Here is a 24216-nt window from a genome sequence, read left to right on the forward strand (position 1 = left end):
GCACACATCTTGTGTGCACAACTGCTAGCAAATCCTCCCCCCCTTCTACTTTCAGGTAGGGTTGAAATGGTGGCCTGCTCTGAACAATGGCTCTACAATCAAACATATAAACGGCGAGTGACCGTACTCACTCGCAAATGCGCAGTAGAGACCTTCTCTGCCCCGCCTCCACGTCAATACGTGATGACGGGGGGCGGAACACAGAGGGTCTGTACTGCGCATTGCTGAGGGAGGGACACCGCCGTCTAACGCTCCCCTACCCGAGTCGCCGCCGCCACCCACCTTCTACCCGGTCGGGCCCTCGCTCCACTATTGAAACAGCGAGGGTCCGGGAACGCAGCACTGAGCTCTGCTGAGCTGCCGACATCGCCCTTCCTTCTTCTTCTCTGCCTCTGTCCCGCCCTCGACGACGTTACGTCACACGAGGGCGGGACAGGCAGAGAAGAACGAAGGCCGACGTCGGCAGCTCAGCAGAGCTCAGTGCTGCGTTCCTGGACCCTCGCTGTTTCAATAGCGGAGCGAGGGCCCGGCCGGGTGGAAGGTGGGTGGTGACGGCTCGGTGGGGGGGGCGCGAACTCGGAGGGGGAGGGGCAGCGGCGAACTTGGCGGTGGGGGCGGGCCTTTCAACCCCCCCCCCCCTTCCTATAATAGCCCGTTTTTACGGGCTCAAAGTCTAGTACAGAAAATAAAAGAAAGAAAGGAAAGAAATTGGCAATAGAGTTACCATAATAAAAAAAGAATCACTTCAAGAATTCTGGGGGAAAAAAAACAACTTTATTTTCAAATCGATTCATCAGAGAAGAAAAAAAGAAGACAAAATACTGAGACGACCACCATGTGCAGGAAGGCCATAGTTCTGAGCTCCTGGGAGCAGGTCAAACCTGCTTTAGTGCCAAATGACATCACCCACTTGTATACCCAATTCAGTTCTGCTTCCCAAAATAAAAGCTGAACTCCCCTCCTTAACATGTAATTGTTTTGGGCTCCTATAGTCCCCCCCCCCCCCCCCATTTGCTACACACAACAGAAACAACCCATGAATATTCACAAACTACAAAAGAGGGCATATGTGTCTATCCTTGAGAAAAGATACTGTTAATATGTGGTATTAAAAAAAACAAACCCAGAAGTTAGAAGTTTTTAAAAAACCCTTTACTTATCAAAACTTTGTATCAAAAAAATCTTTGGTAAACACTATGGAAGAGGTAAAGACAGCAATTAAACTCAGTCAAACTAATGACAGAGTTCTGAGAGGGAGAGCCATGTACAAAGAAAAAGGGCCTCAGGAAACTTGCTTGCCTTTCCCATGGTCCTTGCACCCAGCCTTCATCTGACCTGCTGAAGAGGGCTGGAGGTGCTTTTTAACAATCCCAAACACATAAAAATGAGGTGGTGGTGGTGGTGGTGGTAAGATATCAGACAACTGGAGGAGGTGGGGGGGGGGAGAGAGAAAAGAAAGAGTACAAAACAAAAAAACACAACCTTCATTCTGAGTAGTACATTTCAAGTTTACACTCATCCAGAAGCATCAGAACACTCAACACTGCCAAGCTGTGGGACATGAATACACATGTACAAAAGATGCCTTGGAGAGATTAGTGCACATACATACACCGCTTCCTTTCAGAACATTATATTTAGCACTGAAAGGCTTCACAGACCAGCTGCAACCACAGGAAGAGCAGAGCAGCACACATGTAAAACTATGGGTGGACAAAGGAGGGGAACCCCTCTGAGGACCACTATGACAGTGGGACAACACTCCTTTTCCAGTTACAACACAGCTAACAAGACAGTTGTTAAAGCATGGAATCAAGAACCATACAGGAGCACCACATTTCCCTTATTCCCTGGCGTTGTAGTTAACAGCCTTTCCAAGGTTGGGCCACGCCTATTACAAGCATGATGTTCTCATTAAGATTTCTAGGGAATCCAGAAAGAATATTATTTGTTACATATACTAGGAAAGAAGTGTGGTAGAACATCTCATGAGCCTAATAATTCAGCAGCAGTTGATACATGTCCACTTTCACAAGAATGTAGTTAGAGCATCAGCAGATATTCCATGATCCATTATCACAGAGTATTTCCACAAACCACCAGCAGAAATCCCATAGTCCGGTGTAACACATGACCTCCCCATTACCAACAAAGTGCAAGGTTTGGTGTCACAATTCCCCCTCCTACAGATCTCAGGGTCAGATGTCTCACACACACACACACACACACATATACACACACACACACCCCTCCCCCTCAATGCAAGATTTGGTGTCACAATTCCCCCCTCCTAAAGATCGTAGGGTCAGATGTCACACACACACATCCAGTGTCAAATGTAGTCACAGCACCTGTTCATTTGCAGATGAAGAAAACCAGCCTATCCAGGAACTGGAATATATGTACAATACAGCAATCAGCTTAAAAATGAAAAGCAACAGCTGGAATCTCCTGATGGGCTCTTCACAGTGCTAGGATCCTTGATCAGTTCTTTCTTCCTCTTCACACAGCACTAATTCTCCGGTTCTGACTGAATGACCTTCCGCTTGACTCGCACTTTCCCAGTTCTGGAAGAATTCTGAAACAGGCCAGATGAAGAGAAATTAATATTTGCTTCCTATTCAATTCTTAAATTTTTCATAACAAATACAGATTCATTATTTGTGTGTGCGAAGACAGGCCCTTGAGAATAAGGCTCATTTTTAGCTACAGGACAAGCCATGCTACAGATGGAAAAATGATGTCTTACCTGAATTTTACCAGATCAGTTCAGACTAATGGGTTATTGTCCATCTACCAGCTGATGGAGACAGAGAAAAAACAGTTCTTGTGATTCACCCTTAAAAGGTATCATGTTCAGTATTTTGATTAGCCAAGCAGTGGTACTCCTGTCCATATTGCCGGTCATAGTTAAAACTCAAGACCATCTGTCACATTCAGCCAAGGAGTCCATCAATAAAGGAGGCATATACACCACTGGTATACAGGCATTTCACTGTGCGAGACTGAGCACAAAAAGAAATATCTGAAAATCAAGTGAACAAAATCCCACAAAAGACAGACATCGCTAGCAAGAAAACTCTGCTGACCAGAAGAAGAGCAAAGAAAGAAATGGGCAGGCATCTGGACTAGTCTGGTAGGACTAAAAGAATCGAATAAGACATAATTCTTCCTTCCTTGTCATACCAGACCAGTCCAGACTAATGGGATGTAGCAAAGTAGTGCCCATAAAGGGTGGGACTAGAAAGAGAAACGGCCCAACCTCAAGGGTGAAGAAAGCCTACTTGTCTGACCCGGCTCAAGATCCAGAAGAGACAGCTGGGAAGCTCAAAGTATGGATACAAGCTGTACAGCCTATGCATCTTCGTAAAAGCAGAAGGGCTGAGGCCTGAGCCACAGAACCTTCTCCCACCTGCAAGCGAAAACAGTAGAGGAGAAGTGAGTGGAAACGGCTGCCAAGAAGCCAGAAGAGAATGGAGAACAAGAAATGCCAGGCAGATCAAGCCACTTCAATCAAAAAAGGAAGCCGAGACAGAATCCTGACTAGGGAAGGCCCAATGAACAAATCCATGCACCGAACTTGGGAGAGAGATGAAGAACGTTCTCCTGCTGGACCGCAGCGCAAAGTGGCTGAAGGAAGAGGCAACAGGCATTGGCAGTGGAGACACTGAATGCGCTGTCGAACAGATACCACAGCCTCTGGCTGCTGGAATACTGCAGAATACCAACTTGAGAAGCAGTCATGCTGAAGAGAGAAAGATGGAACCATAGGATGCCGCCAATATAGTTCTGTGCAACTAAAGTAGGACCAGGCTGCACAGACTGAGATAGATTCCCTTTCTTCAGTCAGAGAGTTACTCTCCTTTCTGAGATGGAACATGTCCCTAAAGAAAATAGGACAGCACTCCTGAACTGGAATAACTACCTGCTGACAGACTAAAACCAAAGTCCTGAAGGCAGCAGTGGAGGAGAGTTCTGGTCAGAGAGCTGCACTCCACCTCACCACACCACCAGAAGTGGAGGAGTGCCGCAGATCCCAGGATAGAGCCATTTCTCCCCAGACCAAGACGGAACTGTGCTCCACAATCCAGGGATGAAGCAGCTTGCCAGAATCAGGGACAGAGTGGCGGACCACAAGCGGGGACAGATCTGTGCTCCACATTGTCCAGATGCAGGAGCGCTCTGAAAAAACAGATGAAATGTGCTCCCCTTTCTGGGCTGGAACTATGCTCCAAACACAGAGCTGTGCCTCCGTCATGCAACAATGGCTTTGTGCTCTCCCAAAGAGCTGGACCTGTGTCCCGTATGCAGTGACAGAGCTATGCACACCATGCAGAGATAAGGCAGTGTTCTATACTTCGAGATGGGTATGGACCCCACAAACAGAGATAGACCTGCAAAGAGCACAAAAGGAGGGAATGTGCGCTCCAGCCAGAGAGAAAGAGAAAAAGAGCAGAGTGCTAGGATTAGCGATGGGACTACGCTGTATTTGTAGCTATGGAGCTGTGCTGGATCCGCGAGGATGGCACTGCATTGAAAGCTCGGAGATAGTGCCGTGCTCCACCCTCTGTACCAATTAGTGCTCCACACATGCAGAGAGGGAGCTGTGTTCCATGGCCAATATGGACCCATGCTCCAATTTCAGATAGACTTGCGCTCCACATGGAGATATAGAGCTGGGTCTTTCATGTAGTGCAGGAGCCATGCCCATTAGGTAGAGTGGGAGCTGAGTTCCCCAAGATTGCAGGAGCTGTGACCTGCACCCAGCACAGTAGCTGAGTCCTTTATCCAGCACAAGTGCCATATCATGCATGCAGTGCAGGAGCTGAACCCTGTAGCTATAAGCAGGACCTGAGGCCTGCCTTCAGCATAGGAACAGAGGTCTGTCTTCGGCACAGAAGCCCGACTCCATGCAGCACCGAAGTTCCGTCCTGCATTATGTGCAAGAACATCCCAAACAATGCCGGATAGATTTGCTGCATACAGCATAGGAGCCAGGACTTGCGTCCAGTTCCATACCATGTATTAACTGTTCCACAATTAGCGCCAGAGCTGTGACCCCCTGCTGTGCCAAAGGTGTGCCTCCCAACTTGTGATGACAAGGACAGCGGAAGCACACCAAAGAGCCCAAGAAAAGACCAACCACGCCAATAGAAGGGTATGGCATAGCTAAATTCGCAGGGAGGGACTGCAGATTGTAACGCAAGCAACCTAGGTTTGTAGAAGACCGCCAAGCAAAAGGAGATATGGAGCTAGACTTCTCACCTTGTAACAAAAAACTGTCAGTCATTGCCACAGTTAAATACTGCCAACATGTGCACAATGATATAAGCCATCAGAAAGAAATATATGAGGCAGAGAATTGCAGCTATGAGGCACCACAAAGGCCAATCACCCTTGCCCCAACAAACAGAAAGACAGGCAGGGAAGATGTGAAAACGACTCTCCGCCACACGCTGTGTGAAGGTGGGGTCCTTCCAAGGGATAACAACGGGGCCCAGTTTGCCTGCAGGAATGCAGCCACTCATCACTACTGCATAGGGGAACCCAACCGTACAGGGCTGTCTGCCTACGAGTTACCTGAGAAAAGCCAATTTCAGCAAGAACAGGGATTAAGAAACTCCAGCTGTCCCCATTCACGGAGCCATGCAACCCAAAGGCAAACCAACAAGTCAAGTCCCACATGAGGTAGAGCGCCCCACAGAACTTGAAAAAGCGGGCTCAGACTCACTCCGGAAGCATGAACTATGCTGACTGACCCGCATGAGTAACAAGGTCAACGAGGCAGCTGCCACCAAGCCCAACTCCAGACAGGGATTCAGCAATTGGATGAGAGCCAACATGTTCTCATGCAAAGCCCCGGAAAGACAGGTACTCATGCTCTGCATAGTAAAGATGTGCTGCAACTAGGGGAATTTAGCAGGAAGTTTTGCCAAAGACAACAGAAAGAAAAAAAAAACAAACAAACTGCAAGAAGCCCCTAAACTCTCAATCTGCTAAAAAGGTGGTGGTGAGGGAAACAAACAGTTCTAACAAGATCCCTGTGTGTAAGCCAGCTTATAAAGAAATCACAGGTTGGACTGGGAAGGGTGGGGGGTGTCAGAAATTCAGGTGACAAACCCCGCTCACACCCTAACAGCCAGACAGACTGACAGAAATACCAACATGGAGGAAAAGTCAGCTGAAATAAGAAATTGTTGATTATCAGAAATGTAACTGGCACAGAAGGACATATCAGCCAAAAGCCTCCTGAAAACTGAATAAGAACTGCTAAAGAACGAAAGGGGGGGGGGGGGGGGGGGAGGGGAAGGACCCAGCCAGCACCACCAGGTGTCACCCAGCTCCATTAAGATTTGCAGATAGAAAGGTGCTACAATCCTCCAAGAGGAAAACCCCCTGGCTCAACCGACACCCAGCTGGAACTGGGGCACAAGCTCGTTGAAAAGCATTACAGAGGAGCTTCACTGTCCATCAACCATCTGCTTGGAGGTGGAGAAAAATATTGAACATTCCAGGCTGCATGACACCCTTAAGAGGCGAATCACAAGAACTAACTTTTCTGTCTCCATCTGCTGGTAGATGGACATAATCCATTACTCTGGACTGGTCTGGTATAACAAAGAAATAATCCTTGTTCTTAATATGCACAGCTGACATCTGCCCAGTTATAAGCATGCAGGATGGCAGCATGTGTATGGGGTAGGGAAAAAAGATATTAGCAGTCGCAGGGGTAGAACACCAGCACCATCACCCTGCATCTCAGTCAACTCTTACAGCAAAGCTAAACTATTTAGTTTTGATTTGTATTTTATGAATTGTATCTATTGTAAGCCAGGCAATTCTTTGGAATTGGAAGGTAGGATGAAAATGTAAATAGAGAGTAAAGGAGGAATTTTAAGTGCTTTATGAGCTTAGGGCACTTGAGATTCCGATTCCTGCATGAATATGACTGGTAGTATTTTCTCCCCTTACCCAGATGTAAACAGCTGGCCAAAGATGGTAGTATCTATCACCTATCTTCTAGTGTGAATCATGTGTCCTCACCTCTTTAACCTGTGGCTTTCTTCTTGGTGTCCGTAGGCTCTGGCTCCTGTACAATGATTTGGAAGGCTGTGACTCCTTGGCACGAACTGAGCTCCTGCTTTCTACAATCTCAGAGTCAGACCAACGCTCCTCTGTAGAGTCGCTCTCGTGTCCAGACTGTGGGGTAACACCAGAATCTTTGTAACCTGTAAAAAGTGTGAAATTCGTTAACCAGTGCGTGCGTGGGTGGGGGAGGGTCAAACAGATTTCTAGAAAGCCGACATTAGCGGTCCCAGTCTCTCCAGTATCATGATTCCTTCATACAACATACCTATTGGTCGCCTCCTCAGTTCCTGCGTGTCAGGGTACAGGGGATCACCATAATGCATAGGTGTGTCATCTGGAATCGCTCTGAGGTCTTGCATGCTGAAACTACGCAAGCGCCCAACCAGTGCTCCCTGACTCTGAGAGAAAAGGAAAACATGGAACATGCTACCAGTTGTGTTGTGTAATGCAAATGATTGTAGTGATTTAGGTTTTTAAAGGTCTATATTTAGAAGTGCTTATTTTTGTCAGTCTTTTGTTATCTTCCATCTGTTTCTTCAGAGTTTATGCATTATATTTTTGTTTATTGTGAATGTCTGCGTATACCCTGCTTTGACCCATGGTAGACATTTGGCAGGCTATAAAAGCTTTAAAAATAAAACTGCTGGCCCTTCGCCACACAGTGATGCTCCTTTCTCCACCTCAAGACCATGAAGCATTGCCCCTCTCTAGCCCAAGGTCATCTGGCCCTGTTCCCTTCCCAACGTTTTTGCCTCAAGGCTGCCAGAAAAGACCCTCCTCTAACTATACCCACAGCATAAAGCACTGACAGACATTATCTCTTGTTTACTTACAGGTGCCTTTTATTCAGGAGTTACAGCAGTTAAGAATAGGACTTTGCCCTGTGTAAATGCTGAAATTTCTCTAACATTTGCCAATATGTTTGTACTTAAGCTGTATGACACATGAGCTATTGGTGGGAAGTCAGTTGGTAACTTGCTAGTCTGATGTGACAGCAGCAGACCTCAACTAGACAGGATTTTAGAATACTGGGGAAAAGCCAGCTATTGTCATACAAGGGGAAGATTTTGAAAGTGAAATTTAGGATTTTAGGTAAAAAATTGAAATCAAGTACCACAAGGGTGGCATTCTCAAATATTCCGTTTCACATGCAAGGTCCCAGGGGAATTATTATGAAGGAAATAGAGAATAAAGGAGAAATTAGACCTTACTTGCTAATTTGCTTTCCTTTAGTCCCTCCAGACTGGCCTAGATGGATGGATTATGCATTCCTACCACAGGTGGGTGCAGACTGATAACTACAGAATTCCGGTGGAGCTTGTAAGTTAGCTGTGGAGTCCGTCCCAGAGTCAGTATGAACACAACATGCAGAAAGAGCTAACAAACAGAACAAGATCCAACAAATTTCCCCTAACCCTTCTCTCCCATAGCTTCAAAATCCCAGACGATGTGAAGGAACACTGCGCTGCAAAGGAAGCGGCTGCCTCAAACAGCAAGATTGGTCACAAAGAAATCCACTGCCAAAAAACAAGCTGTACAATGTTCTTTGGTGGTCTACTCTCCACAAAGAGAGCTCTACCACTTAAATTTTTTTTGTAACAAAAAGAAACACTTCCATCCATAAGGCAGCACCCCCTCAGGAAGTACACCAAAACAATTGCCACGGAGATAACAGAAAACACAGAAGGTCAGATCATAACAGTATGAGCAGGTTCTAGGTCAGTCTGAAGGGACTAAAGAAAAGCAAATTAGCAGGTTTAACCACATCAGTTGCTATTGAACCTTTACCAAGTAGGAGCTAGGGCCTAATCATGACCAAAACTTCCAGAAGGGAATTGGAAAACCTGCCAAAGACAGCTATATGAGAAAAACTGCAGTGCTCACCTAAATGCGAGATGTAGAGGCCAGCTGTATTATCAACCTCTACTCAAGGTACTGCATCTTCTGCAAGTTTTTTTTGGTTTTTTTTTTTTAACATGGAACAAAAAAAAAAAGAAAAAGCAAGCCTTCAGTGCAACCTATTCCTGACCTCAATATTGCTGTGTAGGATTGAGACTCAGTTAAAGGGTGTTACGTGATCTCCACCCCCCCCCCCCCCTTCTCTCTACTTGTTTCCAGTGTATCTGGGAAAAAGGGAGGTGACACACTGTAGGTGAAATGGCAGGTCAGTGTACCAGCTGGTGCATTTGGTCTGGCCTGGAAGCAGGCAGGCAAGAGGGTGTGATTCGTGGAAGCTTAGTAATCAGCTGAATGCAAAACTGGAGAGGTTCCCCAGACTGAGCCGTGGCCTGTGCGGTACATGTGAAGAAAGACCTGGTCAATGCTCCTGTATGGATGAGATCAGCAACCTTTTTATTACTTCTCTGCACCAAAAATACATAAGCAAAGCATGTCAGGCCAATTATGTCTCTTTCCTTCTGACAGACAAATGGGGAAGTTCATGAAGGCGAGACACATCCAACTTCAGACATATCTGAGCCTGCACAGTTAGAGTTCAACATTTCAACAGATTATGTCATATACATAAGTACATAAGTAAGTAATGCCATACTGGGAAAAGACCAAGGGTCCATCGAGCCCAGCATCCTGTCCACGACAGCGGCCAATCCAGGCCAAGGGCACCTGGCAAGCTTCCCAAACGTAAAAACATTCTATACATGTTATTCCTGGAATTGTGGATTTTTCCCCAAGTCCATTTAGTAGCGGTTTATGGACTTGTCCTTTAGGAAACCGTCCAACCCCTTTTTAAAACTCTGCTAAGCTAACCGCCTTCACCACTTTCTCCAGCAACGAATTCCAGAGTTTAATTATACGTTGGGTGAAGAAAATGTTTCTCCGATTTGTTTTAAATTTACTACACTGTAGTTTCATCACATGCCCCCTAGTCCTAGTATTTTTGGAAAGCGTGAACAGACGCTTCACATCCACCTGTTCCACTCCACTCATTATTTTATATACCTCTATCATGTCTCCCCTCAGCCGTCTCTTCTCCAAGCTGAATAGCCCTAGCCTCCTTAATCTTTCTTCATAGGGAAGTCGTCCCATCCCCGCTATCATTTTAGTCGCCCTTCGCTGCACCTTTTCCAATTCTACTATATCTTTCTTGAGATGCGGCGACCAGAATTGAACACAATACTCAAGGTGCGGTCGCTATACATGTCAGAGCTCCCCACGTCCTCCTAGCTAGGGAAGAAATGGTAGCCAACAGCTTGTAGAACTGACTCTCTGCCCCTCTACAGGCATGCCCTTAAGGCCAGATTAGCCTTGTGATGCATGAAAAATTTCTGCAGTTTGAAAACTTAAAAAAGATTGGGGCAAGAGAAAGGTAACCAGTTTAGACAGAGGGAGACTAAGGTAACTCAGTGGGAAGGTTGTTTTGGTGACCCTTATTTTCTTAGGTTTGGGTCTCCAGATAATTCTTGGATGGGTCATGAGACAGTAATCTGTAGGATGACCCTATATTCCTGGGTGACCACAGGCTCCCCCTCCCCACAAAGTGCTTCCTGATACATCTGATAATTGAAGATGGAATCTCTTCAGACTGATATAACTGATTCTTAAAACTAGCCAAGATCATGAGTTTTATATTCTCCTGGTGAAAGACAGGTGCCCCAGGGTGTTTGACTTTTGTTTCCCTGTAATTCTGGGTTTACATAACATTCAGGGACCTCCATGGTAGAAAAGATTAGAGTCTTGGTTTACATAATCTCTCTTTTTTAGAGAAGTAGCTCCACGATTGAGTCCTCTAATACCAAACTGGATGAGGGTATGGTGACCCTCCTGCAGGTAACAGTATGCACAGGAAAGAGGTCTTGAACATCCCTATTTCAGTCCTAACAGCTTCTAGATGGGTTAATAGCTGGTGAGTCTTTCCAGATGGAAATAAGTGATGCTAACAGCTCCTTTGGTTGGATCCTCCATATTGCCTGGTCAGGGCCACAATGTTTCAGCCATGCTTCTCAATCTCATGTAGGGTGGCAGACATAGCGATCTCAAACAGGTTGTGAAGTTTCATCCTCTCCAAGAGGAAACAAAACAGCCTTTTGAAGTAGTCCTGGAACCTTATGGACTAAAATTCTGAGGCTTGCTGGAATTACTTATGGGAGATCCTTCCTCAGTTCAGAGCCTCCTCCCCAAATACTGGTCATGGCTGGTCCAAATTCCGAGGCCATGAGCAAATACAATTCAGGCAGCTCCATCCCTTCCTCAGTAAGTTAGTCCTAGACAAAAGGTTTGACTAAGGTGGACCCTTCCTTGTTACAAACTGCTGTGTTTTGGATGTGCTCCTCAGTGTAAGCTTCCAGATGAGACGCCAAAAGATGAAGTGACCTGTCTTGAGCTCACACCACTGCAGCCTTTGACGTCCCCACACACCTAGCCTCTATCAAGGAGATGAAAATACCTATAGGATCAGGATTCACCATACCTTTCAACAAATGCCACAAACTTTCCCAGTCACCTAACCTTTACTTATTCCCATTACTGACTACAGAGGACCAATAACCCCCTAGTAAGTAAAATCTCAACCCCATTCCTGTCCCAGTACCTTGGTAGCTGCCTGCACTGCAGCAGTAGCAGCAATGTTTAAACCTTTTCGCCCAACATTCACCATAGTCTCATAACTTCGTTCCTTCGCCTGCACAATGTACGCATCAATCTCCTGAAAGAAAAGACATGAAAAATGGAGCTAAATTAATGTCCCTTTCAACATTTCATAATATGTCTATTCATATCAAACTGTGGAAGAACAGGCAGAGTAAATGTTCTCAACAATTACTGGGGTATCTGGGAGTGCTACATCACAGGAGCGAGATGCACTGGTATAGCTATGAAGTTCTCAGTATTATAACAACAAAGTGCAGCAAGCCAGGATTAGGGGAGATAGAAAAATTAGACAGCTGAGATCACAGTATTAGGACAGGATCCTTACTTTCTCTCTGCGGGATAAAGCAGGGTGGATAAACTTCCTGTACAGCACACTAGCTCCTTTGGTGTAAGGAGACAAGAGCCAAATAACAAATGCCATCTTCATCTCATAGTAAAAAGGAAACCTGTAGATTTCAGACAGAGAAAGGTCATAGTAACATGAAGTCATCCCACTTAAAACACAGTACTCAATCCTCTAAGCTATCACTTCAAGTTTTCTCTGAACACATTTATTGCGTGTAAACACTTTTCAGATATAAAATATCTAAATTTTAATATAGTTGTGTTTTTTTTCCAGCTAAGCTGTCTCCTTCAGCTCCTCATGCTATATTCATACCTTAAAGGCTCTTATAATAAGCAGCACAGCAAACTCTGATTTCAGCTTCATAATGGTGAAAGTTTATTTAAAAGGCATTTCCATATAGTGCAGACTATGATTTTTGCATTTGCTGAGATTACAAGCAGTGGCCTCCGTGAGACTTCTGCAGAAGTCTTGCGAGGCCACTGCTCGAAGTCTCCGCAGTCATTTTAAAGAAACAGCGGCAGCAGGCAGGAAAGAGTAGGGATCTTTCCTGTCCCTATGAGGCCACTAGACCAATAGGATGTACCGAGGTATGTTCGAGGAGGGCACCCAGGGCTGGGAGGTGGGTGGGAATGAGAAAGGGGGCTGTAAAATATTTTGGATGACCCTACCTATCAAGGTCCACAGCGGGAACACATATAGCACTGTGGAAAGGGGCCATGGCTGCACCAACATGTCTATCCCTTCTGATCAATTCTCTCCCCTGCGACTGAGGAATCTGGGGACTTTCACCTTTCAGAAAAAGAACAGAGACTTCTTGTATATGCTGATGTGCAAGGTTATACTGCCTGGATATTATAACATGTGTACTTTCTAAGAGGGCCAGGAACAATAAGTGCTAACAAATCCATCAGATCCATGACTGGACAACCCCAGTGCTAGACGATATTCCAGGCAGCTTCCTGACCCAAACTCCATTCTTCCGGGTCCAGTAAATTTCTGCTTAAAAAGTTTGCTTAGATGTTTTCTATTCCGACTACATGCGCCACCAACAAGTCTGACAGATGAGTCTCTGCCCAAGACCATAAGGCTTGTCATTCCCACAGCCATTTGACAACTCCTTGTGCCACCTTGACTATTCAATAGGCCACTGCCATTGCACTGTCTGATAGATGGTTAAATGTCTTGCAGCTTTAGACGTACTGCTCTGGTCTCTAATCTGTTCATTGACCACTGTGCCTCTGTCTCCAACATCCTGCGTCATCTGTTTGTGGCAATAGGCTCTTGAGACTGGTGCTCATCATTACAATTGTCCACCCCAGAGTTTCAAGGCTTATGCCCTTTTCTAATTTGGAGTTCTAAAGCCACCATGCCAGACTATTCCTTACTTCCCTTTGGAGAGGGAGGTGGTTCTTTTAATCCTGAATATAGGGAGAATCAGACAGAAGGACTCTCTGAAGAGGATGCAAATGAGACCAGGCCCACGAAAATACCTCTAAGCCACTAAGTCCTAGGCAGGGTAGAAATTTAAAAAAATAAATACCTCCAGTGTTGCTGCCATAGACTCCATGGCCTGAAAGTAGCCCTGCGTCTCTGGCCTGTGGCCTGCCTTTGCTAAGATTCTGGATCTGCGATTACTACTTTGCTCTTTCGTCTTTCAGGAATACTCATCCCTGCAGCGTATCAAAATGAAACACACTCCAAAGTATTCTAATCACCTGCACTGGGCTTCAGCTTGCTCTTGGCTGGACTGACTTCCCAGCCCAACTCCTCTAAGAACTGCACCATGCAACCTGTGGCTCATTTGCTCTCTGGAAAAGATTTCACTTGGGGCCTGTTCACTTGCTTGAGATCTAGAATATGTACAGTGGGGGAAATAAGTATTTGATCCCTTGCTGATTTTGTAAGTTTGCCCACTGACAAAGACATGAGCAGCCCATAATTGAAGGGTAGGTTATTGGTAACAGTGAGAGATAGCACATCACAAATTAAATCCGGAAAATCACATTGTGGAAAGTATATGAATTTATTTGCATTCTGCAGAGGGAAATAAGTATTTGATCCCTCTGGCAAACAAGACCTAATACTTGGTGGCAAAACCCTTGTTGGCAAGCACAGCGGTCAGACGTCTTCTGTAGTTGATGATGAGGTTTGCACACATGTCAGGAGGAATTTTGGTCCACTCCTCTTTGCAGATCATCTCTAAATCATTAAGAGTTCTGGGCTGTCGCTTGGCAACTCGCAGCTTCAGCTCCCTCCATAAGTTTTCAATGGGATTAAGGTCTGGTGACTGGCTAGGCCACTCCATGACCCTAATGTGCTTCTTCCTGAGCCACTCCTTTGTTGCCTTGGCTGTATGTTTTGGGTCATTGTCGTGCTGGAAGACCCAGCCACGACCCATTTTTAAGGCCCTGGCGGAGGGAAGGAGGTTGTCACTCAGAATTGTACGGTACATGGCCCCATCCATTCTCCCATTGATGCGGTGAAGTAGTCCTGTGCCCTTAGCAGAGAAACACCCCCAAAACATAACATTTCCACCTCCATGCTTGACAGTGGGGACGGTGTTCTTTGGGTCATAGGCAGCATTTCTCTTCCTCCAAACATGGCGAGTTGAGTTCATGCCAAAGAGCTCAATTTTTGTCTCATCTGACCACAGCACCTTCTCCCAATCACTCTCGGCATCATCCAGGTGTTCACTGGCAAACTTCAGACGGGCCGTCACATGTGCCTTCCGGAGCAGGGGGACCTTGCGGGCACTGCAGGATTGCAATCCGTTATGTCGTAATGTGTTACCAATGGTTTTCATGGTGACAGTGGTCCCAGCTGCCTTGAGATCATTGACAAGTTCCCCCCTTGTAGTTGTAGGCTGATTTCTAACCTTCCTCATGATCAAGGATACCCCACGAGGTGAGATTTTGCGTGGAGCCCCAGATCTTTGTCGATTGACAGTCATTTTGTACTTCTTCCATTTTCTTACTATGGCACCAACAGTTGTCTCCTTCTCGCCCAGCATCTTACTGATGGTTTTGTAGCCCATTCCAGCCTTGTGCAGGTGTATGATCTTGTCCCTGACATCCTTAGACAGCTCCTTGCTCTTGGCCATTTTGTAGAGGTTAGAGTCTGACTGATTCACTGAGTCTGTGGACAGGTGTCTTTCATACAGGTGACCATTGCCGACAGCTGTCTGTCATGCAGGTAACGAGTTGATTTGGAGCATCTACCTGGTCTGTAGGGGCCAGATCTCTTACTGGTTGGTGGGGGATCAAATACTTATTTCCCTCTGCAGAATGCAAATAAATTCATATACTTTCCACAATGTGATTTTCCGGATTTAATTTGTGATGTGCTATCTCTCACTGTTACCAATAACCTACCCTTCAATTATGGGCTGCTCATGTCTTTGTCAGTGGGCAAACTTACAAAATCAGCAAGGGATCAAATACTTATTTCCCCCACTGTAGGTTATGTATGTAGAGCACTTATTGTTCCTGGCCCTCACAGAATGTACACATGCTCTAATATCCACACAGTATAAATAACCTTGACCATGAGCACACACAAAAAGTCTCTGTTCTTTTTCTGAAATTTAAATGTAGCTAATTTACTCACAGTTTGTAGATTTTTAGAAGTTGCTGCCCTAGGGCAAGAAATTTAGAAGTTCTAAAGGCTGCAGCTGGAGGAGAAGGTAGAGTTCAGAGAGAAAGAGGCGAGAGAATTGATAGACACGATGGCAGTAGTTTCAGAGGTGGAATGCTGAGTTATGCAGTAGTAGGTAAAAAGACGAGTTCACTTCAGGGGAGCAGAGGAGCACATACTCCTAAGGCAAGATGGACGTGACCAACTTGCAGAGTCAGAAGGGAACAAGAAGAGCACCCACAAGTCCAGGGGTCAAGGAGAAGAGATCAACAGAAGCAGAGCCTGAGACCAGGTCACAGAGGTCATCATGCCCTGGCTGACCCATTAAAACAAATATAGTAAAGGTGACCAGGAAATAACAGTAGGCAGACAAAGGACTCAAGCTCAGCTTAGAGAAAGAAGGTCTTTGCAGAAAAAAAAACACCACTAGAAATTAAGCTTACATAGGGATGGCTACAGTACATATGGGACATTACACACAATGCATTGCTCATATACCATGACAAGAAGTACCTGCAGCACTAAAAAATCCTAAGTGAGAATAACATTAAACATATTTCAGAGTTATATAAAAATAGTAAAAGGCTGCCCAAGGGGGGGGGCAGAACACTTATAACCTGCTTTATCCCAAAAATAAGGTTCCGAGTTCCCCTCTTTCTTGAGAAGCAAAACGAGTACCTTTCTGTGCCTCATCCCCTCAGAAGTATGGGTATTAATGCCTGAAGCTGCAGCATCCTGCCACTACCTTTGCTTGGGAGTGAAAAGGGGGGAGGTGGAGGGGAAACACCAGGAATCTGTCCAGCAGAGGTCAGGCAAACTCAGGCTATATACCCTTCATGGATGATCTCAAGCACTCACTGGTCCATTGTGACCTAGATCCATCTTAGGGGACAGCTAAGAAGTTTCTACTAAAGTGCTACTGAAAGGTGGGCCACATCTTCACTGAGAACCCTCAGATCGCCCCAAGGCTGATGTTTCCTGCATTTGGCCATCTCTATGACATCCTTGGAAAGAGTGACCGCTCTGGAACCCCCCCCCCCCCCCCGCCAAACTATTCTGCTGCACCTTTACAGAATTGCCCCCTCCTACAGAACCTCCACCAGAGCCCTTTGGCTTATCTTCTGTCAGACACAGGACCTTTGATTCTCCCAGACTCTTAACCAGCCTAAATCTCCAAACAATTTTCCTCAAAATGAGAGCTTACTTAGCATCATATGACACCATGTCTGCTGACCAACTGAGCAACCACAGGGTCCACATGCCACTACCTACAATGCTGTGGGGCATAAGCCATCTTCACCAAGACCTTGATACAAAGCTAAATAGGTGGAACCCATCTTAATCTTGCACACTCCTTGCCCCCAAAACAGGCCCCACTGGTTGGCCTGTCTAGCCCACCTAAAGCACATCCTCACCATAAAGCCATAAGGCCCCCTGCAAGACTAAGCATGAGATGAAGATCTGCTTCAGGAGAGCTTCATCTGCCTATACTGGGGGTCTTTCAGCACAGTGCTACCTTCCACTAGAATTAGTCTTATCACCACTGACACCACCATAATCAAAGTTTCAGTGGCCTGATGTCTTCCCTGTTCTATACCAGCATCAGATAAAGCCTCACCATGACCCGGTTGATCCGAGGTGTCCCATTCAGCAGAAATCATACCCTTGATGGCTCAGTCCATGGGAAACAACCAGGAAGGCTTCTTTATGCCCTCAAGTAGGTGGTCTGTTGCCTGAACTTTGCAGTCCTTATGCTCCTCAGAGACTGAGGTATGAATTGAGATACTGCAGCTCCCCTCTATGGAAAACATGAGCCATTGAAGAGTCCTTCCTGGGTGGCAACACCACTCCCCAACAATCCTCTGCCTGCTACTTCAGGCTCTTCTCAGACTCTTACCAAACCCTTGTCCTCCAAACAGCGTCCCAATCCAGCCTCTGCCCTTTTTCACGTACCCGGGCGAGACACAAATTCCTCTTGAATATGAGCTGCTTGGTCACCTGCCTCTCTCAAATAGAAGACCTTGTTCAATGACAAGATGAATTCTGGAGGAAATCTAACCTCACCACAGGGCTCCCCCTCTCTGTGCCGCCTCTTTGCCAGCAGTAGCTCTACAGCTTCCAGGTGCGGCAGGGCCTAAGATGCTCAAGCCATGTCTAAAATGGAAACGATTACTGCCAAAATTGGAATCACTGCCCTTTCAGAAATCCGGCCTACGTCCTCACACCACCACTTTGTTGCACCTCGGGCCCTGTTCGTTGCTGTCAAAACTCTGCCTCCTTGCTTAGACCCACCTATTTGAAAGGCACCTCCAGGCACTTCCACCCTGCATTGGGTACAGGAGTAACAGCACTCAGGTTTGAGGCCACACAGGAGTGCTGTGGCAAACCATCCCCCTTCACCCCCCAACTGACTGATGTATGAACCAGTTGGAGAGAACACCAAAGCCAAAAATCACTTCAGTATTGAAAGGACGTAGACACATTTTTGTTTTTTTAAATCTGTCTACTGCCAGCTCCTAGCCAAGTACTCGAGATGCCACCCCACCCCAAGACAGGGGAGGGGAAGCTGAGACACAGATCTCCGCTGCCCATCATCAACTCTCTCCAGGCAGGTTAATTAGGTGGGAAAGGGTGGGGGAAGAAGTGACCTGGCCAGCTGGGTTTAGTACCACAAGGCAACTGCTTGGGTCACAAGGACCTCTGCCTTATAAGTCACTTCAAGTTTTTTTTAAATGACATTCACTGGTGAGGTCTAGTGCTTGGTAAGGAGAGTGATTTGAGAGTAGTAGATAAAGGGATTAAGTTAGTTATCTAGACTAGTGGTCCTTAAGTGTATATTAAGAACATGGACACAACCAGCATCCTTTTGGGAGTAGCGGAATAGATTACATTCTTTAGCGTTGATGGAACATCAGGGGGTAAACAATTCTGCTAAGCAAAAAAAAGAATTTACATGTCTGGGATGCTTCTATACATCTCTCTCATAGGGCACAGTCTACTGCTTAATTCCTTGGGGGGAGGGGGGAAGAGACATATGTTCTTTGTGATATGGGTAATTATGGGTCCATAGAGGGGGGAATGGGTGGGAGATGTGGAATTTCTTTTATTTCTTCAATATGTGGTTTCTTCTTTGGAACTGAATGGGGGACTATCAGAGTCCAAGTCCCTCATGTCAATGTTTTGGTTTACTATTAATGGGAGATTGGGATGGGTTGAATGATAAGACTGAGGTTCTAGGATGGTGGTGAGGGGACTTTATAAATGTCTGTATTGATGTTCTTTTATTTGGAATATCTGTTGTTCCTTTAATTAAAAAAAAAAAAAAAAAGTTTAAATACTAAAATGATATTCTCTGTCCTAAAGGGAACAAACAGTCCTTCCAGCTAACTGGCCTATTTTGACCAGATCTAGATTTTTATAGGTTAGCCCAATTCTACCATCTGCTGGAGACTGCACAGGGTACTTACAGGATCAGTTAGAAGCCAGACAGTCATTCTCCATCTGCTGGTAGGAGTACCCAAGTATCTAGAATAGTCTGGAGGGATGCCAAGGAGAAAACCCAAAGTAGCTGTGAAAGACAGCTCATCATGTATAGCCCAACAGAAGCCGCAGCAATCCAGCTGAGTGGGGGAAAACTGGCAGTTTACAACATATGTCCATATTTTCATTCTGATTTTTGTAACTGTATATAATTTCAAACTGCCAAATAAATTGAATTAGTTAAAATGCTTGGCTGAGTGCTGGTTTAAAAGCCACTAAAGGGTACAGCTGTACCATCCCATCAAGCTGGTGTCAGTGTACGCTCATCCACTCAGTGCTGGGCTCAAAGGCTTACTTAGCCGTTTCTTCCTACCCCCATGACCCTCTAGAGGGCTTGCTCATCTCCTCCCCTTACTCCTCTGTAATCCTTGGGCTTATTTCCCAGCCTTCCCACCTCCATGACTGAGTACTTGCTTTGTCTGTCTATTCCACCTTCCATGTGATGTGAAAGTTCATTTGCCCACCCCACCCTCCTACTTTTTGACTAAAGAGCCCATTCAGTCACTTTTTTCTCCCTTGTTACCCAAGGGCTCACCTGGCTACCCTTCTCTTCCTCGTAACCCTCCTCCCATGTCTAAATACATATCTCTCTTCTCTTACTCCTTACCAAGGAATAAAAACATCAGTGAAGGTTTCAATTGTCATAAAAAGAGCAAGCACGATCCAGTACATCATCCAACGCACCTAGATGGAAAGAAATAATCCATTGTTAACACATCTTCTTACAACCTACAGGTCTAGTCTAATCTCTTCCCTCACACAGTAAGTTCTCCAACCATTCTCTTCTTCTTAGTTCCTAGATGTCTTTGCTCAGAGCTTTAACTTGTGCTCCAGAAAGAATTAACATTAGAGAGATAGCCATGAGATGAAATTCATGGAGAGAAAAAAAAATTAACAGAAAAATTAACAGAGCAACAATTCTATAGCCCAGTGCTTATGGTTATTTCACCACTGGGAAGTAAATGACAGAACTCCAATTGAATTCAGCCCAACATATGTACACTACTATCAGTCCCTTCTTTAAATGTTTATTATAAGAGAACAGCTAGCACTATCTACTCAGTCATAGGCCTGAGAATGTCCTATCATCACTAAACACTGTAACCTGCCTTCTAATCAGTCTGATATAACCATAAAGTGAAGGTATTCACCTGCAGCAGGTATTCTCAGAGGACAGCAGGCCAAGTATTCTCACAGCTGGATGATGTCATCTGATGGAACTGGTGTGGACACTGCCTAGCATGTACAACTACTAGAAAATTCTAGCAGCGTCCCACCGCACATACGCGGGTGCCTTCCAGCCCAGGTTCCTCAGTAGGATACTATATCTTAAGAAATACAACTTCAAGGGGATGTGGGAGGGTATGTGAGAATACCTGGCCTGCTGTCCTCGTAAAACACCTGCTACAGGTGAGTAACTTCACTTTCTCCAAGGACAAGCAGATAAGTATTCTCGCAGCTGGGAATCCCTTGCTAACAGATTCACCAAAAACAATGACGCTAGGATAATAGGGTCTCAAAACATCGAGGCCTCAAAGTCAATTAACCTGAAACTACTAGTTGCAATGGTGCAGCCTGAAACTGAATAAAACTGGGCCTAGGGGGTTGGAGTTGGATTCTAGACACCAAACAATTTTTTCAGGACTGCCTGTCCAAACTGGCAGTCATGGGTGTGTATCCTGCTCAAGGCAGGAATGAGAGGAAAGTGTGGACAGATGACCATGTCACAGATCTGCAAATCTCCTCTATGGAGGGTGGCTTCAAGTAGGCCTACCGATGTAGCCATGGCTCTGATATTATGAGCCTTGACATGACCTTCTAGTCAGCCCAGCCTGGGCATACGTGAAGGAAATGCAATCTATTAGCCAACTAAAGATTGTGCATTTGCTGTTGGCTACCCCCATCCTGTTTGGGTCAAAAGAAACAAAAAGCTGGTTACAGTATCTATGGGCTTCAGTCTGCTCCAGATACAAGGCTAAGGCTCACTTGCAATCTAAGGTATTCAGTACACCTTTGCCAGGATGGGAATGTTTTGGGAAAAATGTTGGCAGAACTACTAAGATGTAACTCCAACAATACCTTAGGAAGAAATTTAGGATGCATGCGGAAAACTATTCTATTGTGGTGAAACTTAGCGTAAGGCAGATCAGCTACTAGGGTCTGAAGCTCACCGACTTTGTGAGCTGAAGTGACTGCCACCCATACAGAATTTTACAGATGACAGGAACCAAGTGGCTCAAAAGGAGTTTTCATCAACTGGAAGTTTGATAGGGGGCTTTGTCAATTGCAAACTTCTCATGAAGCAAACAACTAGATGCTGTACAGAAATGGGCTTACCTCCTACACAGTGATAAGAACTAATTACAGTTAGATGAACCTTTACAGAGCATTTTTTTTAAACCAAACTTGGAGAGGTGCAGAAGGTATTCAAATAGTTTTTATGTAAGGCAAGTGAGGGGATCTAAGGTCTTGTCCTCACACCAGACTGCAAACTTCCTCCACTTAAATGAGTAACATCTGCTGATGGAGTCTTGGCACCAAGATGCGGGAGACACCCTCCGGTAAGGGTTCAGATTCTATATCCTCAACATCCAAGCTGTGAGGGCCAGGGATTGGAAGCTGGGATGCAGAATGCAGAAGGGGTCCCTTGTTCTGTGCAATGAGGGTCGGAAAATATTCCAAATCTCCACGGAGAGGAAATCAGATCTTCCTTGGCCAATAAGGGGTGATTAGGATCATCATTCCCTGGTCTTGGCTTGAGTTTCAGCAGTCTTCTCTATGAGAGGTACTGGAGGATACACTTATAGAAGACCCTCCGACACAAGTCTGCTGTGTGATTTGAGCCTTGAATAGATCTGGGGGGCTTTGTTGCTCCCCTCTCAGAAGATCTTGTGGACTACTCCTAAGTTGAGAGACCACTCACGTGGTTGAAAAACCCTGCTCAATCTATCCGCCAGTCAGTTGACTTGTCCTTTCCTGCTAGATATGTGGCTTGGAGAAACATTACACGAAGGAGGGCCCATTGTCACATCCCCACTGCCTCCTGACACAATGGGTAGGACCCGTACCACCCCCCCCCCCCCCCCCAACACTGCTTGCTCACATAGACATTGCAACCTGGTTGTCCATTTGAATAAGAATAAATGTGGTTCTGTAGCTGATCTCTGAAAGCCTTTAGAGCATTCAGAATAGCCCTCAGCTCTAGGGGGTTGATATGGAAATCTGTTTCTTCAGCAGACCACGTTCCTTGGGTGTGAAACCCATCCACCATTTTTATTTATTTGTTGCATTTGTATCCCACATTTTCCCACCAATTTGCAGGCTCAATGTGGCTTACATTATGCCATAATGGCGATCGCCAGTTCCGGATAGAGAATTACAAGTAATGTTGCATTAAGGCGTAGAAATGGTAGAGTAGAATAACACAGTGGTATTGCATTGAAGTTTCTGAATGGTAGAGTGCATTATAAAATGAGTTAGCTAATCAGCTATAGAAAGTTCATATCGGCATGAGATGAATGTGCGTATTGCGTAACTTTCATTAATAACAATGAAGGTTATCAGTCTAGTGCAAAAGAGTTCGGTTTTATCTAGTTTATGTAGGGACTGGTTATCTAGTATTTAGGATGGATAATTGTGGTAAACCTTCTTGAACAAGCTGGTTTTCAGTAGTTTTCGGAAGGTTGTTAGGTCTTTATGGCCTTTGGTAGTGCGTTCCATAGTTGCGTGCTTGTATAGGAGAAGCTGGATGCATATGTGGATTTATATTTCAGTCCTTTGCAGCTGGGGTGGTGGAGATTCAAGAATGTGCGTGTTGATCTTTTTGTGTTCCTAGTTGGCAGGTCTATGAGATCTGACATATAGATCGGGGCTTCACCGTGAACGATTTTGTGGACCAGGGTGCACACTTTGAACGCAATTCATTCTTTTAGTGGAAGCCAGTGTAGTTTTTCTCTTAGGGGCTTGGCGCTTTCGTATTTCCAAATATGAGTCTGGCTGCTGAGTTTTGGGCAGTTTGGAGTTTCTTAATGATTTGTTCTTTGAATCCAGCATAGATGGCATTGCAGTAATCTAAGTGGCTTAATACCAATGATTGTATCAGGCTGCAGAATATTTCCCTTAGGAAGAATGGTTTTATTCTTTTGAGGTTCCACATTGAGTGGAACATTTTCTTTGTTGTATTTTTCACTTGGCTTTCGAGTGTGAGATTTCGGTCAATTGTAACTCCAAGAATTTTCAAGCTGTCTGAGACAGGAAGGGTGTAGTCTGGGGTGCTTATGGTGGTGGGTTTGTTCGTGTTATACTGTGAGGAGAGAATGAGACATTGTGTTTTTTTCTGTGTTGAGCTTTAGTTGGAATGCATCCACCCATGAATTCATTGTTTGGAGACTTAGTTTGATTTTGTTTGTGATTTCAGTTCAATCGTGTTTGAATGGGATGTAGATCATGACATCGTCTGCGTAGATGTTCAGGTTAAGTCCTTGGTTGGATAGTGATTTGGCTAACGGTGTCATCATTAAGTTAAAAAGGGTTGGTGAGAGCGGTGATCCTTGAGGTACTCCACATTCAGGTTTCCATGGTGATGATGTTTTTGAATTTGATATCACTTGATATGTTCTAGCGGTTAGGAAGCCTTTAATCCATCTGAGTACGTTTCCTCCAATCCCGAAGTACTCCAGGATGTTTGATAAAATTTGGTGACTGACCATGTCGAACGCACTGGACATGTCAAATTGTAGGAGAAGTACACTATTTCCGGTTGCAATTGTTTGTTTGAATTTGGGTTAGGAGAGTGATTAGTACTGTTTCGTTGCTGTGGTTGGATCGGAATCCTGACTGAGATTCATGTAGTATTGAGAATTTGTTTAAGTAGTCAGTAAGTTCATTGATTACCATTTTTTCCATTAGTTTGATTGCCAGAGGGATGGATGCTACTGGGCGGTAGTTGGTTGTGTCATTTGTATTTTTCTTTAAGTCTTTGGGTATGGGGGTGAGTAGTATAT

The 24216-nt window shown here is 45.2% G+C and overlaps 1 protein-coding gene across 2 annotated transcripts in view; it reads right to left on the reverse strand.

Annotated features, from left to right (window-relative positions):
- Positions 1 to 1161: 1161 nt before the first annotated feature.
- Positions 1162 to 24216, reverse strand: part of REEP4 (receptor accessory protein 4) — a 35277-nt gene continuing 12222 nt past the window's right edge. Inside the window, exons 3-8 of one of the 2 annotated variants that reach the window (XM_030201999.1) lie at positions 19821 to 19897; positions 12020 to 12140; positions 11636 to 11749; positions 7355 to 7487; positions 7045 to 7214; positions 1162 to 2578 (exon numbers count right to left, since the gene is read on the reverse strand). In XM_030201999.1, coding sequence (XP_030057859.1) covers positions 2513 to 2578; positions 7045 to 7214; positions 7355 to 7487; positions 11636 to 11749; positions 12020 to 12140; positions 19821 to 19897 — 681 coding nt within the window. In that variant the 3' untranslated portion in view covers positions 1162 to 2512. Of the gene's footprint in view, positions 2579 to 7044; positions 7230 to 7354; positions 7488 to 11635; positions 11750 to 12019; positions 12141 to 19820; positions 19898 to 24216 lie in introns of both variants that reach the window. The other variant, XM_030201998.1, reaches the window with a different exon arrangement.

Source organism: Microcaecilia unicolor, chromosome 4, assembly GCF_901765095.1.
Source record: "Microcaecilia unicolor chromosome 4, aMicUni1.1, whole genome shotgun sequence".
Taxonomy (NCBI): Eukaryota; Metazoa; Chordata; class Amphibia; order Gymnophiona; family Siphonopidae; genus Microcaecilia; species Microcaecilia unicolor.